The sequence below is a fragment of the Spermophilus citellus genome, assembly GCF_964194105.1.
Source record: "Spermophilus citellus genome assembly, chromosome: 17".
Taxonomy (NCBI): domain Eukaryota; kingdom Metazoa; phylum Chordata; class Mammalia; order Rodentia; family Sciuridae; genus Spermophilus; species Spermophilus citellus.
This window is the reverse complement of record NC_138199.1, coordinates 13,448,105-13,473,492: the sequence shown is the minus strand read 5'-3', so window position 1 is coordinate 13,473,492 and position 25,388 is coordinate 13,448,105. Positions and strand designations below refer to the sequence as shown.

The window sequence follows — 25,388 nt, the reverse complement described above, 5'->3', positions numbered from 1 at the left end:
GACTGCGCGCGTGCGCCCAGGCTGAGGAGCAGATTCCCGCCTTGACCAAGTTAGCATAGGGGTTGCAGCGGTAGCTTCCCTTGACCTGCCTCCCCTCCTGCAGCCACAGTTATGTCCTCAACAAAACAAGCCCAAGTCAGAGTTGTGCCCCACGTCCTTGGGGGAAGATAATGGGACGAGAGGGCCACGGGATTATGGATTTCGAAGGCAAAGTGTGTTTTAGCCTCCAAATATACGCTAAAAGTGCACGGGAACAGAATCCCAAAGAGGTATTGACTTAGTAAGAAGAAGAATCTCTTGACAGGGTGCGACAGAAAGGTGTTTGCAAGACCAGGGTTATTCATTCTCATCGCAGCAATAATATACCATACACTCACTAAGTCAGGCACCGCTGGGATTCGAACCCAGGATCTCCTGTTTACTAGACAGGCGCTTTAACCAGCTAAGCCACGGCGCCGCCGAAGTGTAGGTCGTGCCTCGCGATAGATCAGGTGTTAGTGGGCTCCAGCACGTGGTAAACCACTCCCAACTTTAATGGAATTCCAGTGATTTCTTTTTCAGGTTGAGCCCCGCTCCACCCTCCTTGAATGGGTACCTTACTCCATGTGCCTTAGTTATCTAATCTCCTGTGTGATGACCAAGATACTAAAAGTTAAACTCTACTGCCTCAGGACACTGCGGGGTTAAGAGGGATTCCTCCTGCCCCTAACACCGTGACCCATGGTTGAAGCTTGCCCAGGTCCTTTTACCTCTCTCTCTCCCCCCCTCCCAGGACAAACCCAGCGGAAGTAATGGTAGAGGTGAGTGGAGAGTTCTGAGTTAGGTGCAGATTTAGCTGTCTCAGTAGGGCCTTTCAAATGAAGGTATGTGCAGGAGAGAGGAACAGGTTCATTCAGTGGCGTGAGATGGAAGTGGCCACCCTCACTACAACCCTCCTGGAAGCAGAGCCATTCCTCCCCTCACCTAAACCCCAAACTTCATTTCACAAAGTCCTGGGTTTTTGTTTTCTTTTTGTATTAAAAAAATAATAACAGACACAATATCAAAAACACAAATGCCATTGGTAGAGGGTAGAGCTGAGAACGCCTGGGTCCCACCTGAGGGGCAGCACCAGGGACTCCATGGTCCACCAACCTCCCCCACCCTGGAGCAGCTAGGGGTTCAAACCCCTGGGTCCTCCTTGGGCCCCAGGCTCCCCTCCCCCCACTTAGGGAGGAGGTGGGAGAGAGCTGTCTCCCCCAATAAATAAGTGCAGCCCCAAACCTCGGGACTGGGACTCAGGCTCAGCTGGGATTTGACGAGCCCATTTCAGCAGCGGGTCAGCAACCTTATCCGGAAGAAGGGCCTCCACCAGGGGTGGGAGGGGACCCTCCTCTTGGCTGGACTGAAAAGTTCCACCCTCTGTTCACTAAGAAGCCAGAGGCAGCCTTTGGATCCCAGGCTGGTGATGGGGGTCCCACTCCCTAAGGTGGGAGAAGCTGGGGCAGTTTTCTATTGGTTGGTCCAGCCACATCTGAGTTCTGAGAATTGTAACATTGAAGATGGATGCCTTGCATGGACTCCAGGAAGTGGCCCCAAAATGGAGTTTAGCTGGTGCCATTTTCTGCTGCACATAAGGCTGGACTGGACGAGCTCCCACCTTGTTCCTCCTCCTCCATGGCAGAGTCCTGAGAGCTTGAGACCTTGGCCTCAACTTGGGCCTGGGCCTCCTCGCCACCCTCACCAATGCCACCATCACCATCACCACCACCACCACTGCTGCCACCCTCGCCTCCACCCTCCTCCATGGGCTCCAGCCCCAGTCCATCCAGCTCCGAGAAAAGTGGGTCATCAGAGTGGCCAGGGTCTTGGGAGCTGCTACCACAGTCCACACAGGCCTTGGAAGGAGAAAGGGATAAGTGAGTTAGGCAGAGTCTTCACTGCTAATCAACAGCCCAATTTCCCACTCAACCCTGTGGTACTTCCCAAAATGTGCTCCCAAGAAACCAGTCCTGGGATGCACCTGGGATCCAACAAGCTTGGAAAATGCCTTTTGCGCTCCACCCAGACTTCCCATGGGACAGTTACAATGTACGTTAGCATGGGAGGGGTTCAGAAAGGTTCTGCAAAAGCTCATGTGGTCTAATACCATATAACTTGGCAGCAAATTTAGTGGGATTAACATCCTTCAGAATCAACGATCCAAGGACACTAAGGATAGCCCTTAGCCTCTATCCCTGGAACATGAGCTCATTTTTTTTCTCTCACCATCACATCAAGGGCCCGAGGCAACTGTCCCTTGCGGACCCAGGAGTGCACAGCACCCAGTTCCCGCCGCTGGTCCTCCGAGAACCGCGGCTGCTGCTTCTGCATGGCTCGGAGCCGCTCTCGGTCCTGCTTTAGCACAGATGCCATGTCCCTGCACAAGGAAAGGTTTCAGAAGGCAGACGCTGGGATCCAGGCCAGAACCAGTTGATGTTTTTCCTCTACCAAAGCCCCCACCCACGGTCTTCTGCTCCTCTCCTGAACCACAGGTACCTTCCAAGTTCAGTCAACCTGCTCTCAGGTTGAAAGAACTACGGTAAGGCTCCAAGGGACTGAGGGTAGTATGGGAACATCCAGGTCGGAGCCATTCCAGGAAAGGGAACCCCAAGTTTTCTGGGCAATGAAGGAAAGCCAGTCTCCCTATACTACCTCTGAGAGGGAGGCTGAAGTGGCCTCTGAAACTCACCTGGAGGGCACCTGGTAAGTCATCATAACACGTTGGTCAGCATTGGCCATAAGCAGCCAGATGGGATCCTGGAGCACATACTTAATGACCTGGTCCCCAGGCTCAGCCCTGGCCTGAGCAGCTCCAGCTTCAGCTTCCGAAGAGTCAATGCTGCCAAAGTACTTGCTCGTGTGGCTGCTCTGACTGCTGCCTATGGGGTAGGGGCAGGCCAGTGGAGCCAGTCTAGTCAGCATGTCCAACCCAGGGCCTCATCATACCACCCTCAAAGGTCACACACTCAGCCCACTGTCCTTGGCAAGCTCAGCCTAAATGAGACCTGGTTTACCAACTCCCCAGTTACTGTCCTAATCCCAGAGGTGTTGGAAGGTGGGCACTCACGGGTGATGCTGGCTGAGGTGCTGCCACCCTCATGGGAGCCTGAACCTGATCCAGAGCCCAAGCCAGAGCCAAGGGAGCCTGAGGCTGCAGAGCCTGTACCAGAACGCGAGTCCTCTTGCAGTAGCAGTTCCAACAGATCACTGGAGCCAGAGAGTGCATCCTGATTGGAGGATTCAGTTGCCTCCACCTGAAGGAGGGGTTAAGGGATTAGCACCTGGGCTTCCCTTCAACTGCTTCTACTGGAGGGCCCAGAGGAGGAACATCCAACCAAGAGTTCTGCTCCCCATTCCATGACACAGGGCCAAACTGAGACAGGAAAGCTAACAAAGAGTAGGGGTGTGACACCAGACCCTTTCCAAGTGGCAAATGCCCTTTCAGCACTTATTGAGATGTCCTCACCACCTGTCAGAGAGACAAGACTGTCCCTTCATGGGGGTGGCAGCCCATTTCTGCCTCATTCAGAAATTCAGCTAGGATTTCCTGCCCCGTCTCCCATCTCCAAGAAGCCGAGACACCAGCCCACTAGGGCAGGAAGTAGCACCAGGGGGAAGAGGGGCAAGGGCTAAGGGTCGGGGACTGGTAGCAGGGCATATGGGATGAAAGCTCACCAATCTGGCTTCAGGCTCAGCGGCCTCCTCACTAGGAAGTGGGAGCCCAGCACTGCTCCCAGGACCCCCTGCAACAGTGCCCCCCTCAGGACGGGGGGGCTCCTCAAGTTGCAGCAGATTGAGCTGGAGCGGGGAACTGCATCTTGAGTTGAACAGTGGGGAGTCTGGGCGGCGTGGGGGACTGGGAGGAAGTGGGGGCAGGGATGGGGAGGGTGAGTGGGAGGCAGGGGTGGGAGGCCCCTCAGCTGGTGTCTGAGGTACCCCAAAGGGATAGCTAGATGTAGTCGGGAACAGATAGTTAGGGAGCACCAAGGCCACCATCGGAGTTACTAAGGGGGTAGGGAAAGTGGCAGAGGGCACAGATGTGGGAGCAGGAGGAATAGGCTGGGGACTTTCCCGTGGGGAGAATACTGGGAGTGGGTAAGGCTGGACCACTGCTGGGAAGGGAGTGGTGGCTGGAGGAGGGGGCCAGGGGCCAGAGGGGGGCACAGGTGAGGGGTGGGAGACATAGCAGGGGGCTTCAGCCCGTGGGGTCTGGTGGTGGCGTGAGCGCTTGGCTTTGGATCGGCAGTGGTGTCGGCGGCTGGGGGGTGCTGGGCCATGGTGGCAGCCTGTGGGGAAAGACTAGGGTTAGTGAGGGCCTCAGCCTGGCAGTTAGTGCCCCTGCCACTCCCACTGCCCTGACACATTGACCAGGGAGAGGGCAGAGAAAGGCCCCAGAAAGAGCTTCTCAGGCATGACAGAACAGAAGGGACTCAGGAGGTAGGGGCACCTTCAGGGAAGAATCACAGGAGCCAGGGAGAGGGGGGTTTATTGAGAAAGGAGCCAGGGAAAGGCAAGGTTACATGAGGGGTCAAGATGGGGATGTGCAAAGGACAGAGGCACACTGGCAGATGGGAGGAGGCAGAGTAGGTCCACAGACGAAAAAGGAAGGCAGCTCCAGTCCATTTGCCAAAATCCCGCAGGCATTGCCAGCCTAGGTCCTCCTCCTGCCAGTCGAGGCTGTGCTGTCTGGCTTGCAGTGGAGTGAAGAGATGGGTGGGAAACCCCAGGACTGAGCCCTCAGTCCTGTATCCATCTGCACAGGACCTCCCTCAGGCCCCTGGAGGGGCTGCCCTTCATCTGCCCTTGAAGCTCCAACCCTACTGGGAGTTGGCCCAGAGTCTACGCAGATCTCTTGATCAGCAACATCTGAGACCTAGGTGAGTATACTTCCTGCCCCTGCCCCCAGGTTAGGCCTAAAGTAGCTTACCTGGAACAGAGCACCTCTGCCCTCCTGTCTCAGTGCCAGCCCCCCAGGTTGCCCTCCTCTGGCTGCAGCCCGGAACCCCAGCCTAAGGGGGAGAGGCTAGCGAGGGGCCTGTCCCTAGACAGGGCCCTGGTGGTGAAGGCAGCACCAGCCTGGGTCCCTGGAGCAGGCACATCTCCCTCAATGCCCACCATGCAACCGTCCGGCCCTAGTCTGGGCAGAGGGCAGCTCAGGGAAGCCCCAGGTGACTACCTCGCTCGCCAGGGGCCGAGGGGGCCGTGGAAGAGTTGTCAAGTCCACGCAGCCTGCCAAGGTCTCGGAAGCGGTTGAGGAAGGCTTGCTCTTCCTTCTGTGTGTGCAGGGACAGCACGGCCTTGGTCAGACCCACTGGGCGGTAGGCATCTGGGGCTGGGTCAGGGGCTACTGTGGGGCTGGGGGCCGGGCTGGGGGTTGGGCCTGGAGCTAGGCCAGGCAGTTCCTCCATCATGATGATGTCTAAGGAAAGTGAGATGGAGAAGGGACATCAGAACCATCTCAGGGGGCAACACATCCACATCACACCCTCCCTGTGCAATGACCCCACCCACCCCGGCCTTCTACCCTAGCCAAGCCTGGGCCCATGTGCATCTCCTGGCCACCTCTCGGCTGAGGGCTAGCCAAAGGCCAACCTCTCCATGCAAAGTTGTTCCAGGACAGAGAGATACTCAATCCCTTCCAGTGGCCACTACTGTGCCAGGAACCCCTAGGGATGACATCATCACAGCTTGTTGGAAATGAAACCCACCCCTTGCCCTTTCTTCATACATTTTTAAAGTCAATACTTAAAGGCCCTTTAGGGAACTTCAACATTCCTTGCCTCAGACCTCTGTGGTCAGTACCCTGGGGCTAAACCCCCTTCCACATTCCATATTTTTATTTCAACTGACAGTAAAAAAAGAAAGCAGAATAAGGGAGGGGCAAGTAGCAGGGGCTGGTGGAAAATAAGCAGCAGTAGCCCCAAGCTAAGAGGGAGGCCTTCTTCTCTCCACTGGGGATGGAGGGAGAAGGGCAGGGAAAAGGAAGGTAAGAAGGAACTCTGGCTGGGGGATCAAGTGGAGCCCAGGCAATGCCCCCCTCACTCCACGCCCATACCCGACTCCGGGGGCTTCTTGTCTCCCACATGGACGATGGTGGAGCTGAAGCTACACTGACTGGTCACGGACACCACGCTCTCCGCCTTATTGGCCAGGGTGAGCGGGCTCAAGGTGCTTCCCACCACTGGCTCCTTCCGTGGAGCGGCCCCCTCCCCAGACAGCACTGCTGATGATGGATCTGTGCAGAGAGATGGCACTGGTTACCACCCCCACCCCACTGGGAGGTCAGAAGAGGGGTTCCCAGGGAGGAGGGAGACAGAGGGACAATAGGGAGGAGTTTGAAGATCAGGAGGCAAAGAAAGAGGGCAGGGCAGGGCAGAGCGAGGTGGGGGCCCCCAAGGCAGAAGTGTAGAGACCCAGGACCTCTGGGCCAGGACAGGGCAATGGGAGCTGGGCATGTACTGGGTCATTACCTTTCTTGGCCCCTATGGGGACTGGACCTGTCCTCTGCTTGTCATCATCAGAGGCTGAGGAGGCAGTATAGGAGGAGGAGGAAGCGCATTTACGCTTGGTTGTGCTGGGGATGTTGCAGCTTTCCAGGTACCTGCGGATGGATGCAGCAGGGACATCAGGGCAAGGCCTGGGGTGGGGCAGACCAAGGGCTGAGGGGGAAGGTGCCAGACAGGCCTTACCTGAGGATGCTGTCCAGGCAGTTGATCTGCTGGTAGGAACAGCTGGAGGCTTCTTTCCTCTCAGCCTCCTCAGGGACCAAGGGTGGTGGAGTCTGGGTCAGAGCAGGGGCTGCCTCCAGCTCTGGGTCTGGGGACTGGCAAGGAAGGGCCTTGGTCTTGAATGTGCCTGTAGCTGGCACAAGGAGAGAAAAAGGTAAACGGGTCTGTGGTGAGGGAGAGGGGATCCTCAGGTCTCACTCCTCACCCCTACCCACAGTATCACCAACTCACCAGGGAGGCGAGGCTGGGGTGGAGGCCGGGCCCGGGACTCAATGAAAAGCTGCTGCCCCTGGTGCTTCACCAGATGCACATCCTTACAGATCTGCTGGAAAGTCACCTGTGGGCACAGCAGAGCAGTGGGTATACTAGGGTACCTACCTAGTGCCAAAAACCAAGGATGAAATAAAATAAAAAAAGGTGTCAGTGAAAAAGCATGAGGCCTGGACAGGAACAGACAAAGAAAGGAAGCTAGCAAGAGGGAGTGGGGCATAAGGGAAAGCTCTGGGTACGGCAATGCTGACTCCAAGGACAGGAGATCAGGCAATTAGGTGAACTGGAGAGGGTCACTCACTGGAACAGGTGGTCCAGGCCCCTCAGCATCACCGCCGTTGCTATCACTGGAAGAGCCAGGGCTGTGGAGAGGGCCTGGGGACATCAAGGGGCCAACTCCACAGAGTCCTGTGGGGCTGGAGCTGTGCACAGGCTATGGCAGAGAGAAGGACAGGTTAGATATCTATGGTCTGCTTCCCACCCTCTTCATGCCTCTCAAGCCCCTCTCTTCAGCTCTTACCTGCAACAGTAGCCGATGGATCTGCTCTGAGAGCTCCTGGATATCAGAGTCCAGGGACAGAGTTGGACTGGGAGCCGGAGGAGTGAACACATCCTCATTCAGGGGTCCCCTGCGGAATTCAGAAAGTTGAGTCCAGTCGTGTGTCCCCAGTCCAGTCTTCAGCCCTGCCTCCTCCCACACTTCCCCAGCCCCAAAGTTATCTCAATGACCCACTCACGTGCGTACTTTGTGGCGGCCCAACACAAAGGCCACCTTACGGCTCCAGGGGTGCACGAAGCCAGCCCAGCTGGTGTCCATGGTGACGTACTCCCCATTACGGGCACAGAAGCGAATAGGGGAGTGGTCAAAGGGTTGGCCTGCCAGCTGTAGGACTAATGGGAGTGACAAATGAGGTGGGGTGGTTAGTGGGAGGGAAAGATGAGCAAGGTAATGGGCCACCCCACTGGAGATCCAAGAGACCAAGGCACCCATGAGATACCACCATGAGAGCAGTGAAAAAGCCCAAGAGATAGCCAGGAGAGGAGAACAAGCTGAGAGAAACTTACTCTTCTTATGGATGGCCAGCATGAGTGGTCTGTCCTCGGGATGCAGGAACAAAAGCACTGGGGCCCCCAGGAGGTCCTGGGGTAGGTAGCCTAGCAGCGGAGCAGCCCTGCAATGGGAAGAGGTGTCAGAATAGCTATGACCTCAGACCTAGCCACACCCTTCCATCCAGGTACTGACCCTACCTTTCATCCACATCCTGGAAGAGGCAGCTTGGTGTGTGACGCGTGGTGAAAATCCTCTTGTCAGGGGGGATACGGGGAGCTGTGGCACAGAATGTGTTGCAGTTGGGCTTCATCCAAAATGGTCCAGCTCCTCAGCCCTCCTCTCTACCTGGGGCCAGGATGGCCTCCTGGCAGTCAGCTCCAGGGGCTATGGCCCATTAAAAGGCTCTGGGCCATTCTTGTGCCTTGTACTAGTAATAACACTGAAAACCACCAAAGCTTCTTCACTCTGCCCCAGCTCAAAGCCCTTATCCAACCCAACACCCAAAAAAGAGTCAACCCCTCTCCTAATAACACCACCTTCTGTTCCAAATTTCTAAAGACCTGGCTGGTGCCTCCCAGTCCTACATCCTGTATCCTACCCACAGCCTAGAGAAAAACCCTTCCTCCTACTCCCCACCAGGCTAGGGACCTGGCCCACCTACCTTCATAACCCGAGTGGATGCGTTCTGCAATGAGCAAGCAGCACGGCTGTGCAGGGGCCCCATCTGAGACCCGGATCTTGGTCACATATGGAGTTAGGCGGAATGGTTGATACCGAGGCCCTGGATCTCTGTCAGGACCTCCTCTAGCAAAGTAGAGAAAAGTATTAGGGACTTGCAATGGAAAGTCACTGGCCCCTCAAAGTCATGGCCCACACAGCAAAGATATGGGGAAGATTAAGAAAGAGAGGCCTACTACTACTTGCCCCACCTACCTGATACGGCAGAAAACAGACTTCTCCTGGGTAAAATCCTTGACGCCTGAACCTGGGACAGATGAGAATAGCACTGAGCACATTTCCTATCTCTTACCTGGGCTAAGAAGAACCCATCATGGGAAAGCTTGGGTCCCCTGACCCTCCCAGCAAAAGCATCCTGGGGCTGCTCATCCCTCCCCACAAGCACATGGGCACCTCACCTGCAGAGGCCCCAGTGCCCCAAGTGGGTAGACGAGATGGGGCCGTGGAGCCATAGAAGACACCCACATCCTGGGGAGCCAGGAGCTCTGAGAAGCGGGCACCCCGAAATACATCCCGCTTGCAACGCAGCAGAACTCCTGCCTGCTCCGAAATGTATACAATTCGGCCTGTCAGGAAGGAGACAGCCACCGAGAAGGTATCCTAGCAGGAGGGTGAGAATAAGAACGGATTAGGAGCTGTGGGAGCGGGATGGGAGTGCATTGGATAGAGGAGCCAGACTACTACAGACCTGGTTGCGAAGTGTATACTCAGATGTGATATGCTCCAGCTCCTCCAGGGTGTAAGTGGACATGTCCATGGCACATGGCTCACCCTCCTCCAGGCTCCACTGCTGGTAGTATTCCTGGTTGGCTGCAAGGTGAGAGCACATGTGTGGTTCAGTAAGAAGACTGATCCCCCACAATAACCTAAGCCCTGGCATTTCCTCCTAAGAAACATCACTCACCCTGCACCTGCTTGACACAAGCCAGTGCATACTGTAGTGTGGCCAGGGTCCCAGAACGGCCTTTGCCCCGACGCTCTGGTGGCAGTCGAAGCTTAAGCTCCCGAAGTGCAGTCATGAGTTCCTTCTGAGTCCTTGCCCGAGCTGACTGTTCACTGCTGCAGGGCCCATGGGAAAGGAGTGGGAAAGACATTAGTCCAAGAGTGTGGCCCAGGCCTCCAGATCTCTCCCCCAGCCTTCACCCCCACAAACCTGCAGCCACTGGTAGATGGGTTGTCCTGCTCTGAGCTGGCACTCAGGAGGCTGTAGGCAATGGAACTGCTGGGTGGGGATGGGCTCTGAGAGTTTGTGCTGGAGGAGAAGCAACAGCCCAAAATGAGGGGCAGGTGACTAGCAGCATGAAGCCTATTACCTACCTCAGTTCATTCACAAAATACTCCCAGATTTTGCAGCACACAAAAATACATACATACCTCTTGCTGCTCTCAGTGGTCTCCAGAAGGGCCGAGTCCTTGCCATTGCCAGAGGAGGAGCTATGTGAACTCCGTTGAGATGCACCCCTGGATTCATGCCCATTGGACTCATTGCCACTTGAGCCATTGCTATTGGCATCAGTGTCATCAGCCAGATTGGGGCCTGGGCAAGGCCGGTGCTGCGGGGGTCCAGGGGATGGGACTCCCCCAGGACGAAAGGATTCGCCAGGCCTGGGGTCCCTTCCTCCATCAGCCTCTTCTAGGGGATCACTCATGTCTGGGCCATGGGAAGGACAGGAGAACAGGGAAGGTGCAGAGGCCACAACGGTTGAACAAGGTGGCCTTGAGGCCTGGCTTGTGAGTGAGGTGGAAGAAGTGTTTCTGAAGTTTGAGAAGTTCGTTCACAGCCAGTACCTGAAGGGGGAGAACAGCAAGGAAGGTTTGGAGAAAGCTGAACTATTGACATCATAGAATTCTGACATTATGTGACCCTCCCCTGCCTGGGGCTCCCAATGGGGGCGCCAAGATATTTCTGTTTCCTATCCCCATACGGGTGCTACAGGTGGAAAGAGTCAAGACTACGCTCCACTTCCCTAGCCATTATGGCGTGGGTAAACAGAGCCTGGGCAGTCGACTAGACCTATGGCTATGGACCAATACCTGGACCTTTCCCATTCCCAAGTTCCCATCAAGTTCCAAGTCGGTCTGGGACTCCAAGACCGCAGAGCCAGAAAATGAGCCGAACACCTCCTAAATTTAGGCTTCCGGGCTAATTTTATCCGGGGGCAGCACTACTCCCGCTGCACATGCGCAACGAAGTGCGCGGCCCCACCACGCGCTTCCGCCGCCTCGGTCGCCAGGGAAACCGACGTCAGCCGCTGAGCTCAGCGGTTGCTGGAGGGACCAAGGGAGCGAGGGAGGGGCGACCCTCCCCCATATCCCCCAGCAGAAGTGAGGGAACAACCCACTGGCGGTCACAGCCGGGGGTCGCCCACCCTAAAATAACCCAAGTCCCCGGATAGCCTGATGAACAGAAATGGCCTAGAGAGATTCCAGGGGCTGGTGCAGGCCTCCCTAGAATCAAACACAACCGCCTCCGCCCCTTCGCGAAAAAGCCCACCAACCTGGCTAGCGCCTGAATCCCAGTCACTATGGTCACTACGGTACATCCTTTCTTTCTCTGGCTCCTGACCCCCCTCCGGACCGCCGGACTGAAGCCGGCACCTGCCATTATCAAGGACCCAGGAATCCTCTCCCCTCAGTTCCCTACTTTTCCAACCGCCCCTCCCCCTCCCCGCATTCCAAGCCTGGAGCAGGGGACACTAAACAGCCAACAGATAGTTCTTCCTCTGCTCCCCGTCCAACCACACCCCTATCCCGAGCATTTTCTGAGCGCCAGAAGAAAAGGGAAGGCTTTGGCTAACAGCAGGAACTAGCACCGGGAACGGGATGTTCCAGCCTGAAGCGGGCTGACATCACGGCCGGCTCGAGGCCAGGGACTGGAAGGGGGAGGGCAAGGAGCTCCAAAAGCCTGAAGAGGTCCTGGGGCCAAGGCAAACCTGGGGAGCCCTGTATGATAAGAAAGGAGACATGGGACATGCCCACTGAGGTTCTGTTGTGGGGTCGGGGTGGCTGGGACCGGGGAGCAAAGGTGGAGATAATATGAAAGGATCAGGAGTGTGGACACCCGGTGCAGGGTTAAGAGGAGCACCTAGGTCCCAGCGAACAGCCACAAGGAGAGCGGACTGCTGTTGTGCTGAGTGCCCGGGTTGAGTGTCCTATCAGATTGGAAGTGGCGGCGGCCTGACTCGAGAACAGAGACTGGCCAGGGTGGCGACGACGGAGATTCCTACCTGGCGGTGCGAGCGCCTTCCAGCTGCCTGCCCGCTGCTGTTTCAGCCCTCTGCGGAGTAGAACCTCCGCGAGGCTAGGAGGCGGGTTGCATAATACCAGGCACTGCCCCTCATTGGCCCCCTGCCCGCAGAGCTGTCGGCCCCGCCCCCGATTGGCTGGGGATCTCTTCCCGGCCCCTGATTGGCTACTGGCCCCCACTGAGGTCAGGGCTGTGTCACACACACCGGCGCACGTGGACCTGGGTGCTGGAGCTGGGCTGAAGGGCCCCAGACACGGCCCAGCCAATGGATGCAGGACTCTTTGCACAGTGAATAAAGGAAGGAAATAAGAGGAAGTAAGCTGTCCCTCTTCAGGGAAAATGCCTCCAAGCCACAGTAAGTACTCAAGAGATGTCTACTTTTGCTGGATTAACCAGCAAAACATCTTGGCCTGCCCCGAGGTGAGAATGTAGACCCTGGGACCTAGATGAAGCTAGATGAGCTGGCTGGACCCTGAGAGGAAGGGAAGAGAGAAACCTCGCTTGGCCTTTCCTGGGTTCTCCTCCTCAATCTTGTCACCATACAGAATGAACCAACCCCTTCCTCTGACAATCCAAATCCTGGGAGGAGGTCAATTGAGGGTCCACGTGTGACTGGGGGATGAGTGGGTGGAGGGAGGATGCCGACAACGCTAGGGGCAGCCAGAGCCAATAGGAGTTGTGAATGGAAACAATGGCAGGTGTTTTCATAACCAATCAGAGAAAAGGTCTCCAGGCAGCCTACATGGTGACTAGTGCTTCTTCAGAGGATACAGCCACCCACATTTAGGGCTGCCCCCAAAGTGGGGGGCCAGAAAGCCAGGGCAACAGAGAGATGAAGGGGGAGTAGAGGTTAAAAGAGAATAGCTAGAGCCCTCGACAGAGAAAGGTGGGGTGGCAATCAATTCATATCCCCACTACTTGAAAAAGAGAAAGCCAAGATACAGGAGCCTAACAGGGATCTCATCCATCTCAATTGCTGTATCCTCCATCACCCAGGAAAGGATTTGACACATGGTAGGTGATCAATAAATATGATAATTTTTGTTTCTAAGGATATAAATGTGGGAGGTGGTGAAGGAACCTGAGAAGTGGAGCTACTTTTTTTTTTTTTTTTAAGAAGAGCAGAGTACTGAGTGCTAAAAAAGAGAACAGGGACTTCATTGGGGCAATAAAATGCCAGTCTGAGTCCAGGAAAGCTGTTCTTACACAGCCCCTCCATCCAGCACTGTGATGAGTAGTCCCTCTTAGGACTCCCTGGAAACGTGGGTAGCAAGTGAAGAGGCCCCCACGCAACTGCTGACATAATCAGCTATAGATGCACACCCCTCCCTGTCACGTGGCCTAAGCTTTTCTTAACAATGGTGTTTCCCATTGAGGGGTGAGGGCAAGGCCTCTAGAGGGAAAGCTGGGACACAGGGCTGTTATAAAATAACCCAGAAAAACCAAGACAGGAAAACACAGAAAACAAAGGATACAGGATCCTGGATTCTCAGCCTCCTCTTCTTGAAAATGGTCCTGCCTCCCCCCAACATACCCGCCCCTACTGTGTCCCTGCCCTTGTCTCATTTTCAGATCCTCTTCTATGAAAACGATTTTCTCCCTCTCCAGCTCTCTTCAGGGATTTAGGTATGATCTCCCCTGACCCAGGCAGTTCTTGCTCGCCCACCTCCACCTCCACATCTGTATTTTGCATAGACGAAAGGATCCAGCGCTCCAGCAGCCCCCACCTGCTCCCAAGGCCCCGGTTGTCCTGCCTCGCGGTCCCCACAGCAACCAGGCTCTGCTGCCGTCAATGGAGAAGAGGGGGCGGGAGACAGCGGTGACGTCAAAGCGGAGGAAGGGGGCGGGGCGAAGCAGCCGGGGAATGTGGGGCAGGGAGGCTGGAAAGGCAGCGGTTTGGGAGGCGGCCAGCCCAAGAGGGCGGCGGCTAGCGCACTTGGGAACATCGTGTTCTCTTGGCTGTTGGCCCAGGACATACACTCAGCCTGGACGCCTCCCCCAACCCAACGACAGCGGTCCTGTCCCAAAGCCAGGGATTCCTGGAGAGAGCTTTAGGAGGAGGGGGTCCCCCTTCCCCGCCCCCACGCCTGGCTCTCCTTTTGGAACTCGCATCTGCCGGCCCCTCAGCTCGCTCCTAACGGCTCCTGGCACTGGCTTTCCCTCTCTCCCAAACTACACACTGCTGCTGGCCCAGTACCAAAGAGCCAGGGCGGAGAAGTGGAGTCCCAAGTTCTGCGAGAGAAGACGCACCTTTGCTCCCTCCCAGAGGCCCCCTTCGGAGCCCGAATCTCTTGTTACTATGGCAGCAGGGTAGGGGCGGGGAAAAGGAGAGGGAGGAGGGGCAAGGAGGTGAATGGGTCTAGGATGAGGAAATCAAACTGGGACACAGCAAGTAGCCCAGTCTGGGGCCTGGATCTTGGAAGAAGGACAGGGAGGAATGAAGAAATTTGGGCTGGTGCCTGAAGACCAGAAGAACCAGGAAGAAGGGAAATGGGGAGTCATCAAAACTTGCAGAAAAACATGAGAATGTGAGAATAACTCCCAGTCACAACATTCACATAAATCTCTCACCCTGTCACAGTTGTTTTGTCACCCTACAGCCATTTTTTAAGCTACATTAAAAAAAAAATGACCCAGGCCTTGTATTGAGCACTATACATGCACTAATCTCATTTAATCCCCCCCAAAAAACCCTGTGAAATAGGTATTATGCATTATATAAAATGCTTGGTTATATATTTTTGTTGAGTTTTTTTTTAATTAAAGTCTTGTAAAAAAATAGGCATTATTACCTCCATTTTATGGAGGGACCACTAAAAATTTATTAAACTTATCTAATTTTCTGCCTTATAACATGGTCTCAGCCTCTTAACAAATGGAGCTCAGGGTTCAAGTCTGAGCTCTAAATGATGGCTGGTCTTTCTGACTTCTTACCCTCTGAACCTGTGAGGTGTTATTCAACCTCTAAGCTGCATTCCAGCAAAAAATGATAAACCTGGGCCTCTCAAATATCCAGCTAAGTTTGGTTCCTGGAACACAGATTCCATCTAACCCCTTCTTCCCCTTAGGTTCAATCGCCAAACATTGTTTACACTCCCCACACACTTTTTGTATCCCATTTTCCCATGCTGAGATCAAGCCAGTAGTCCCCCCTCAAAGGTTTCCTAGGAACCTCACTTCCTCATTTTTCCACTCCAGGCCACATTACCATAGGCCTTGTTATTTGTACAGACACTAACTAGAGCAAGCTCTTGGTGCCTCCCCACTTCAGGCGGCTCAGGAGGATCTGTGCACGCACAGCCAATCTGCACAAACCCCTATTTTGTCCTCCTCTCATAAGCCAACAATTGCTGCCCCACCCCTGTTCCCAGGGATGGCTCCTAGACCCAAATTCTCCCCTTGACACATGAGAAAGACAACCACAGCATGATGAGACTGGCTCTAGGTCACACTAATCAGCACAGCACCCTTTCTCAAATCCCAGTCCAGCCCTTGGGTACCCTCCCATCCGCCCTATCAGGACCTCCCTCCAGCCTCAAAACCTCTTCTCTGCCTCTTTCAAATGCTGAAGGCACCTATCCAAACCGCAGTCATGCACTGGAACATTCCCCATCAATTCTCAGGGGTACCAACCCCATACCTCCCCCGGAACAGGGGCTTCCTTTCCATCGAGTCGCTGAGAGCTTCTGGGCACCCTTCCCTGACAGTCGAGTCTAGGTACCCTAGGGTGGTGGAGGGAACTGATGTTAGTAACTCCCACCCATGTCCTAAGCCGAGTTCGCGGTCTCTATTGTCCACAACCATCAAACCTCCCAGAGCGACAGTCATGCATTTGCAAGATCCCTCCACTCCACTATACCCCTTCTGACGGAACACACCATTCCGGAAAAACACACATAGCCCGTTCCTCATTTCTCTCCACCCCCGGGGTACTCACCGCTCGAAGCGCACGCAGAATCCAAATTTCTTCACCAGTGGGACGTAAGATAGCGATTACACAGGCTTCACCAGGCCCGCCCACCGCCAGGGATGCCACGCCCTCCCCATCTTATTGGCTCAGAGACACCGACCCATGCCCCGCGCCGCGTGCAGCCGCCCCGCCCTCGCAAAGCCTCCATTGGAATTTTCAGCCGCCGTCGTCTTCCCATTGGTCAGCGTGACAACCGGTAGTGATAGATCCACGTGCGGGAGGGACAGCCTCTGTGCGTTGATTGGGAGACTGACCGGAAGCCGCACCTCCATCCGTTTCCGGAATTTCTATTGGCTGTAACAATAACCCGCGACCTACCCATATCGGTTGACGCAAACGCCAGTCCGGCCCTCCAAACTTTCTCATAGGCTGAGGTCGTGGAGATGTAGGTGACACGTGCTGGAGATCTCACGCGGCAACTTGTTTACCCAGAAGCTGGGGATTTTCCTTGACGACATTTACCCAAGACTGTGTGCGCAGGCGCATCGAGCGTGACCTGCACGCAGGCGCAGATGTAAGCGGTGATGGCGTAGGTGGGGACAGTTTGTACAGAGGCCCTGGCGTGACTGGGGCTTAGCTGCGGCTCTATGTCCCTGGTACTACCCAAAATTGGAAGACGCGAGCCCTAGGATGAAGCGGTCTTTAGATCTCACCGCCGCATCATGGTAATAACGAATAACATTACAGATGTCTCTTGATTATTTTCTGTGAACCAGGCCAAGCGCTTCTCAAAAACACCAAGGAGGCCGACACACTTGCTACCCACTTCCTCACAAAGAAGACTGATTCAGAGGTTACATAATCTGTACGAAGTAATAGGATAGCCAACAGTAGAGCTAAAATTTGAAGTCAGGCCCCTGAAACCACAAAGAAAAAATATTCTACGGCCCAGGGAAACAAATCTACAAGGGATTCAGGAGGACTTTTGTTGTTCTTTATATATATGACAGTAGAGTGTGTTTTGACATACATACGTGCAGTATAACTTATTGTAATTAGAATCTCATTCTTGTAGTTGCACATTATATGAAGTCTCACTGGTTGTGTATTCATATATGAACCTAAGAAAGTTATGTCTGATTACTTCTATTGTTTTTCCTATTCCCATTTTCCCTCTCTTGCCTTCATTCTCTTTTGTCTAATCCAATGAACTTCTATTCTCCACCCTACCGCACCATTGTATGTTAGAAACCACATATCAAGAGAGAACATTCAGCTTTTTGGGGGGAGGGATTGGCTTATTTCACTTAACATGATAGTCTCTGGTTCCAACCATTTATTGGCAAATACATAATTTCATTCTTCTTTATGGCTGAGTAATATTCTATTGTGTATATATACATTTTCTTATCCGTTCATCTTTTGAAGGGCACCTAGGTTGGTTCCAAAGCATAGCTATTGTGCGTTGAGCTGCTATAAACATGGATGTGGCTGCTTCACTGTAGTATGCTGATTTAAACTTCTTTGGGCATATACCAAGGAATGGGATGACTGGGTCAAAGGAGATGCTTTTAACATACACAAAATCTTAGCATATTGTAAGGTGGAAGTTTAGGTAGACTGTATACCTAGTTACAAGAATTACCTGAGCCTCTTAGAACCACCTTATCAAACAAGCACAGTGGTACACACTTGTAATCCCAACAATTTGGGAAATTGAAGCAGGAGGATCACGAGTTCAAAGCCAGCCTCAGCAGATTAGCGAGGCACTTAGCAACTCAGTGAGACTCTTATCTCTAAATTAAAAAATATAATAGGGCTGGGGACATGGCTCACTGGTTAAGCATCCCTGGGTTCATTCCCCAGTACAGGAAAAAAATATATACATTTTTTTTAAAAAAACCACCTAGGGGGGGCTGGGGATGTGGCTAAAGCGCTCGCCTGGCATGCGTGCGGCCCGGGTTTGATCCTCAGCCACATACCAACAAAGATGTTGTGTCCGCCGAGAACTAAAAAATAAATATTAAAAATTCTCTCTCTCTCTCTCTCCTTTCTCACTCACTCTTAAAAAAAAAAAAAAAAAAAAAAAACCAACTAGGGGCTGGGGTTGTGGCTCAGCGGTAGCGCACTTGCCTAGCATGCCTGAGGCACTGGGTTCGATTTTCAGCACCGCATACAAATAAACAAAAATAAAGGTCCATCAACAAATAAAAAATTAAAAAACAAATTATTAAAAGAAAACACATAATGAAAATCTCTAGAGAAGGGGCCTAAAAATCTATTTTTATTGTTTTTTTTAAATAAATGACAGAATGCATTACAATTCTTATTACACATATACAGCACAATTTTTCATATCTCTGGTTGTATATAAAGTATATTCACACCAATTTGTGTCTTCTAAAAATCTGTTTTTGAAAGCAGCTCTAAAGATGGCCAGCTAGCTCAGCCAGTAGATCATGAGGCTTTAAAAGCATCCATGAGCCAGATATGGTGGCCCATGCCTATAATCCCAGCTAAGGAGGTAGGAGAATCGTTTAAAGCCAGCCTCAGAAATTTATCGACAACAGGGGCTGGAGTGTGGCTCAGTGGCAGAGTGCTTGACCCTCACATGTGAGGTACTGGGTTCGAGCCTCAGCACCACATAAAAATAAATAAACAAAATAAAGATATTGTGTCCATGTATAACTAAAAAACATATATTAAAAAAAAAGAAATAACAACATATCTCAAAATAAAAAAGAGCTGGGGATATTGCTCAAGAGCTATACATCATCTATTGTATGTAGTATGTCAATACTATGTATATGTACTATGTCAATACTACAGTTTGCTGTGTGTCATAAATCTGGGTCTTCCTGAGCTGATTCAACAGGTATTTAGCATTAGGAGGCTCAGGCAGTAGATCCGAAGTTCGAGACTAGCCTCACCAATTTAGTGAGGTCCTAAGCAATTTAGACCCTGTTTCAAAAAACTAAAGCAGGGAGCACTGGCATGTCTGTAATCCCAGCAACTCAGGTTACAGCAGGAGGACTGAAAGTTCAAGGCCAGCCTTGCAATTTAGGCCCTAAGCAACTTAGCAAGAACCTGTGTCAAAATAAGAAAAAGGGCTGGAGTTACTCGGTGGTTAAGTACCCCTGGGTTTAATCCCTTGTCCCTGCAAAATATAAAAAAGGCTGAAATGCAGCTCTGTGGTAAAGCACCCCTGGGTTCAATATCTAGTACCAAACAAAATCAAGTATTTATTAATCCCTTTGACACTGGTATACTGCTGAGCACAAAGGGGAAAGAGATGATTCACGACATGACCATCTACTCCAGACCTAGGAGTGAATACCACTGGGAGCAACTACAGAGTACATCTAGGAGGGGGCAAAGGAGTCCAACATCAAAAGCACGCCCCAGGCAAGGGAAGGGTTAAGCTGGGAACCCCAGAACTTAAAAGTTAAGCAGCCGTTACCAATTCCTGATGCCCCTCTGTTGGCCACCTGAGGAATCACAATTTGCATTGCTAAAGATTAGGGCCTCCTGCAAAGCCCAGCTGCTTCCCAACCTCCAGTTATACCTGTAGATCCAACATCCTTCTCACTTGTTAACAAAGGATTAATCCCAGTAACTCCGGAGTCTGTGGGAATCTGCGGAATCTGCAACAGGGGACCTTAAATTCAAAGCCAGCCTGGGCGATTTACCCAGACTGTCTGGAAATAAAATAAAAAGGGCTGGAGATGCAGCTCAGTACTGGAGCACTTGCCTAGCATGTGCTAGGCCCTAGGTTCAATCCTTAGCAGAGAGAGAAAAAAAAAAAAAAAAAACAACAACACACACACACACACACACACAAAAATACAGACACTACCTGGTTACTCATTACACATTTATTGTACATTTTCACAATCTGGATGCGCCACAGAATTGGGGGCACGGGATGGGGGAAGAGGGAAGGCAGGGGACACTGGGATAATATGGGGGGTCTAGAACACAGCACCCCCACCCCCAGCATCTCTCCTACCCTTTCACACCACAATTTAGATCTCCCTGCTCCCCCTCCACACAGAAAACCTGGAGTGGTGGTGGGGGCATGGGGAGTTTGGGGGCCCCCTCCAGTGGCAGGCTAAGGGACTGCACCCTCAGACCCCTAAAATTGTGCCATTTAAAAAGACATTAGACCCATCCTCTATCACTTCACCCAATGAGGGGATAGCTCTCTCTGGGGCTCAACAGCACCAGAAAAGGGCAAGGATTCCCCATCATCCAGCAAGTCCCATACACACATTGGCAGTGACTAATACCCCCACCCTGAATACAGGGGGGCAGTCAGAGGAGCTGGGCAGTGATGGGGGCAACACCCCCCAAACAGGGGAGGAAGGTTTCAGTCCAACCTCCAGCAGGGGTGAGGCCAGAGATTTCAGGCAGGAATTGGGGGGATTCTCTGCCCTGTCCCACTCCTCCCCAAGGCAGTGATGACCCCCCACACACACACTGGTAGCCACTCCTCCCAAAAGAGATCAGATTGTTGCCAACCCCCAACTCTCCTGGTGGGAGGAGGAGGCAGATCAGGCAGATGGGAAGGAGGGAGACCCCTGGGAATGTCAGTTGCATGCCCCACGTGAAAATTGGGGAGCAGGAATGTAGGGAGAGACCCCAAGTGGCAGAGTTATTGGTCCATCATAACACACTGAACTCCAAGACACTTACACACCAGCTGGGGGGAGGGAGAGGAGGGTACAAGAGGATTGGAAAATTAGGATAGGGAAGGCAAACTGGACTAGAAGGGCTAGGAGGGGGCAATACTGGGGACCAGGGCCGCCTGGTTCCCCAAAAGCCCAGACTCCCCACCACCTGCATGTAATGTCGTGCAAATGAAAGTGTGATACTAGGACCAATGGGGACTAACTCCTCAGTAAAAAAGAAACACAGGTTGAGAGAAGAGAAAAATGGAAGAAGGAAACCTAAAGAGATGTCAGTATGCAAATGATATGCTAAGTAACATGCTGGAAGCTCCCAGAAGACCTTGGGATTCTTAGGACCAAGTAGGGCCAGTCTCAGAACCTCCCAAAGGGTGCAAAGATGCACCTAGGGAGGATTGGACAGGTACTTTTTTATCTTTTGGGGTGTTGCATGGGGGACTGGTGAGGGGAGTGGGTCAGTTAAATCCAAGGGAAGGAGAAGGAGAGAGGGAATATTGCATAGCAGATGCAAATGTAGGGACTTGGGACCGTTCAGGAAGAGAGGGAAAGGGAAGAGGAAGAGAGAGGAGATGGGAACCTCAGGAAGGGGTGTTAAGGACAACCGGAAAAATCTTCTAGTAATAAAACTACAAACAGACCAAATATATATAATATTATATATGTATAAATAACAGCTGGCTATTTACAAGGGGGCACACACACGGACACACACACACGGATCCAGGGGAAGGGTGCTGAAAGATATGGCTGAGAGGTGAAGGAACAGCTGGGGGTGGGGGAGAGGCCCTTCTCTAGGCAGGGCAGACTCCTCGGGGATTTAAGTGCTGAAGTAAACTGTGGAGAGAGGGTAAGAGGAGGAGGAAGAGGGAGAGGGGAGAAAGAGAAAGAAAGCAGTGTGTCAGGCCTGGCCCTGTTCCAATCCTCCCCACTCCACTCCCCAGCTGCTTGGTGTCCCTTCCCCTCTCTTGGCCTCAGTATCTCCATCTATAAAGCAAAAGCTCTGGATGGTGGGTTCCAAAGTCCCTTTAACTCTACAGCATGGTCTTAGAATCAAAGACCCCTAATTCTGTGGGCCTTTGAAATTACAAGCTCTCAAACAGTGGGGTAGCTGGCTTCCTGGTCATATCTTAAGTCTCTGGGCCTTTCCCATCTCCTTCTCCCCAGTTCTAGAGTTCCCAGACTGGGCTCTTAGGCCCAAAGGGTCCTCAATAGAATACTGGGGACCCACCAGATTTCCTATTTTCAAAATCATAATAGAAATTGCCCATATCCAGGCAAAGTGAAGGCTAAACAACACAAAAGGTTTTCAGCTCTAGATGAACCAGAACTGCAATTAGCAGCTACATATGTCTTTTGTTGAAAAGTCAAAACTAGGTTAATGACCTTCAAAACCCAGAATCCACAGGGGAAATCTCTCCAGAGAAAGGGCCCTGGCCACTCCTGCCCCACTCACCGATGATGATGATGAGGATGATGGCGCAAATCACTCCCAAGATTATCATCATCTGGGGGTAAGAAGGGATGTCAGTAAGATAAACCATGATACCCCCATATACCCAGTCCTCCTACCTGCCCCTCGTTTACCTTGAGGTTTTTCCACCAGTATTTGCGCTTGAGCTTGGCTGCACTTGTTTCAAACTGGGAGGCCCCTGCCTGGAGTGCATCTGCACGGTCATCCAGTTCCGATAGCTTCTGGTCCCGCTCCAGGACCTTGTCCACATTCACCCTCATAATGTCCACCACCTGGGGGAGGGGTCCACGAGGCAGGGAGTGTGCCAAGTCCCGCCTGAACGAGGGCATTCCTCGAACATGTGCCCACTGTGCCACACATGGTACATGCACCCCGATGCTGCCAGGCTAACATGCCAAGGACACACACAGAACATGCCTAGCACACCTGGGGACATGCAAGGAGCATACATCAGGGGTGTGCTGGTAGCCAGACATCTCAGCTGTCAAAGCAACACCCTATATCTATGGAGCCTCAAGCAGGCTATCCATCATCAGAGCACACCTGCCCAGGCAGGCACACCCCAGGCTAGCACCCTTCCAAGTGTGTGCTGACAGGGAGATAGGGATGGGGCATGGCATGTCTTTGACTCAAAAACCACAGGCCATAGACTGTCATCGCTTTCAAACCATTGGTCCTCCACAACTGTTTGCCAATCCCAGTCTCACCCACTGTCTTTGACACCCGTCCCCCACACTCACCTCATCCACCTGGGCTTGGGTCTGCTGCAGTCTCCTGTTACTGGTGAGGTTTGGAGGGGGCGCAGGGGGTCCACCCTCCCCAGCTGGAGCCGCAGGGGGGGCGGTGGCAGCAGTAGCCGACCTGAGGAGCAGGAACGGATTAAGACCCAGGGCCTGAGGCCGCTAGCACCACGGTCAGGGCTCCGCCCATCCACCTGTCCACGGATCGTCCCTCCAGTCCTCCTTTTCGGAAGGAAGGCCACCCGATGGGATCACCGGTCTCTATCCCGCCCTGCCGCGGAAGAGCTGCGTGACCTTGAACGAGCCCCCCTCCCCCTTCCGGGCCTCAGTTTCCCTGCCCGTCACATGAGGGCGACCTCACGGTCACAGTCCGGGGTCCACCAGAAATGACTGAAGGCCGTGGTGACAGGGGTGGGGCAGGGCGGGAGGACGCGGGATCCGCTGCCTCCCGCGGCCATCGCCCGCGCGGGCCTGCCGGGGACGCTTGTCTCCCCGGCCGCCCGCGCGCAGTCACGGAGCCAGCCGGGCCCCCGGGCGCGGAGGGTGCGGGTGGGACCCCGGCACTCCCCGCGGCCGGTTTCCAAAGGCAGCGGCCGGCACGGGCAGCACAGTGCGGGCGGCGGGCGGCCGACTCACATGGTGGGGGCAGCGGGCGGAGGACTTGGCAGCGGCAGTGATGGCAGCAGCAGCGGCAGCGGCTCGCGCTGGCTCGGACTGGCGCTGGCTGCCCGGGACGGGAAGATGGCGGCCGCGCGTCACCCGCATCCGGGCACTGCGGGAGGGGGCGGGGCTAGGCAGGAGACACGTCGGGAGCGGGGGCGGGGCGGAGCAGGGCGCGGCGGGCGGGGGTCTTGTGTTGCTGGGGCTCCCGCACCTGCCTCAGCGCCCGCGAGAGCCCCCAGGTGATTGTTGCGGCTCCCCTAAACCCACCGTCACACCTCGTCTAACCACTGGGTCAACCGTTCCCAAGCCCTCTGCCACCTGTGTCTTATGTATGGCATACCACACTCCTCACATACCATGGGTCCCACTCCTCCACCTAAACTACTTCGTCCCTTATCTGCGAATCCAGTAAACCAGTCTGCATGCATCCTTCACAGCACAAAGTCTCCCAACACCTGGTAACCAACTTCAAGCACCTGGAATGGGCTGAGGATGGGAAATAAGAAAGGGCCAGTGCAGGTGGCCCGGAAATGAGTGTAGCTGGGACCCTGTTGCTTGGGTAGACTGGAGTGGTGGGAGTTGATCCTACCCCATCATAGGACAAGTAGATGTCTCAAGGGAGATATGGGATACTCGGCCACTAAGGGGTATGAACTAAAACCCTATCCCCAACCAAGTCCTAGGAGAGCCTGCAGGCCCGTGAAAGCTGCGGATCCTCAAAGTTAAAGTTCAGACCCAGGGTGTTCTGTAAGCAAAGCTGGAGCAAACGTGACTGAGGACAGCAAGCTAAAGAATCCAGAGAGGAGGGCAGAGACTGCCCAGTAGGGCTGCTTCACATAGTGGTTGCAGGCTAGCCAACACCTAGTTCTTTCCCAGACTCTCCAGGCAGGAGAGGGCAAGGGCAACACCTGCAGTACTCTGATTATACAGCCTACTTTACATGGGGATTCCAATCACAGATGTGACCTTGGACATCCTCTCTCTGGAGCAACTACGTGTGTAGACATCAACTTTGTTCAATGATTTGACCTGGGTAATGGGAAGAGATTATTTCAGGCCTGGTCCATCCCTGACATCCATCTGGGTCCTCTAAACTGACCCAGCAGCTGTACACACTCCCATCCAGCTTCTCAAAGAAGATTGAACCAGTGAGTTACTGGTGGGTCAAAGCCAGGGTGAAGGAGGCATTTTGGAGGAGGCCTAGTGTCCCTGCGTTGGGGGGTACTCACTACATCCCTGGAGGCTTGGGGAGGAAGATTGGTGGCCTTCATCTCTGAGCCAAACAGGAGCTGGCTTCTTCCCTCCCCCACCCAGGCTTTCCAGGGCTTCAGAATCTGTGATCTTCTTCCACTGCAGTGCCCCACCCCCTCCCAGCAGAAGCCCAGGGACTGGTTCTGTCACCAGAGGTGTCATTTCCCAGCTGTCTGGGGGAGGTGAGTGAGCAGCTAGTGTATGTGCTGGGTGCTGGGGCTCAGCCAAATCTAAAATGCTGTCTGCTCCTTCCACCTCCCAGGAGCAGCCATGTCCGTGGTCCTTTTACACTGACATAATTTTGGGCTGTCTCAGCTTATGTGAAAGAAAGAAAGGAGCATCTTCCATGGGGTCTCAGATCTTGCTGTAAAAAAATGGCTTTTTTTTTCTTGTCCCTGAGACCACTTTCCTTTCTAGTCAGAGAATAAAGATGCCAAATTCTAGACTTTCAAGTTCAAAAGCTTCAAAGTGTGGGTATAAGACAGAGAGAGTTAGGAGGAGGTAGGTACAAACAGGCAGAGCCCTCTACCCTCCCCAACACCCTGCACTAGCTGGGGACAGCCTAGTGCAGGACCTGGCATAATGTTGAATACTAGTTCAAGGAAATGGG

General features: G+C 53.4%; 2 protein-coding genes across 7 annotated transcripts; both read right to left on the bottom strand.

Annotated features, from left to right (window-relative positions):
* Positions 1–997: 997 nt before the first annotated feature.
* Positions 998–16,115, bottom strand: PER1 (period circadian regulator 1). 6 transcript variants are annotated; one of them, XM_081270385.1, is made up of 24 exons: positions 13,531–13,704; positions 12,036–12,334; positions 10,183–10,596; positions 9,962–10,060; positions 9,713–9,867; positions 9,497–9,618; positions 9,207–9,408; positions 9,004–9,055; positions 8,732–8,874; positions 8,268–8,346; positions 8,085–8,191; positions 7,757–7,910; positions 7,540–7,648; positions 7,321–7,452; positions 6,981–7,086; positions 6,711–6,882; positions 6,492–6,622; positions 6,077–6,256; positions 5,198–5,440; positions 3,697–4,307; positions 3,089–3,275; positions 2,711–2,900; positions 2,248–2,398; positions 998–1,877 (listed from the first exon to the last, which is right to left on the bottom strand). In XM_081270385.1, exons 3-24 carry the CDS (start codon positions 10,455–10,457, stop codon positions 1,587–1,589), a joined length of 3,891 nt encoding a protein of 1,296 aa, XP_081126511.1. In that variant the 5' UTR covers positions 10,458–10,596; positions 12,036–12,334; positions 13,531–13,704; the 3' UTR covers positions 998–1,586. The 6 variants fall into 6 exon arrangements, with proteins under 6 accessions (XP_081126511.1, XP_081126512.1, XP_081126515.1 ...); XM_081270386.1 differs by lacking the exons at positions 12,036–12,334; positions 13,531–13,704 and adding an exon at positions 15,993–16,115; XM_081270389.1 differs by lacking the exons at positions 12,036–12,334; positions 13,531–13,704 and adding an exon at positions 15,696–15,963.
* Positions 16,116–21,295: 5,180 nt separating this feature from the next.
* Positions 21,296–23,858, bottom strand: VAMP2 (vesicle associated membrane protein 2). The gene is made up of 5 exons (XM_081269978.1): positions 23,501–23,858; positions 22,865–22,985; positions 22,238–22,396; positions 22,107–22,158; positions 21,296–21,487 (listed from the first exon to the last, which is right to left on the bottom strand). Coding segments are annotated over exons 1-5 (351 nt in total). The 5' UTR covers positions 23,503–23,858; the 3' UTR covers positions 21,296–21,470.
* Between the last annotated feature and the right edge of the window lie 1,530 nt (positions 23,859–25,388).

Excerpts from the sequence above, each read along its gene's own strand:
- PER1 (XM_081270386.1), bottom strand. The coding sequence starts at position 10,457 with ATGAGTGATCCCCTAGAAGAGGCTGATGGAGGAAGGGACCCCAGGCCT. Across the intron at positions 9,619-9,712 it reads TTGTGTCAAGCAGGTGCAGG|CCAACCAGGAATACTACCAG; the intron begins GTGAGTGATGTT and ends CTCACCTTGCAG. Across the intron at positions 6,883-6,980 it reads ACCCCAGCCTCGCCTCCCTG|CTACAGGCACATTCAAGACC; the intron begins GTGAGTTGGTGA and ends TCCTTGTGCCAG.
- VAMP2 (XM_081269978.1), bottom strand. Across the intron at positions 22,397-22,864 it reads CCCAAGCCCAGGTGGATGAG|GTGGTGGACATTATGAGGGT; the intron begins GTGAGTGTGGGG and ends CCCCTCCCCCAG. Across the intron at positions 22,159-22,237 it reads ACTGGTGGAAAAACCTCAAG|ATGATGATAATCTTGGGAGT; the intron begins GTAAACGAGGGG and ends TCTTACCCCCAG.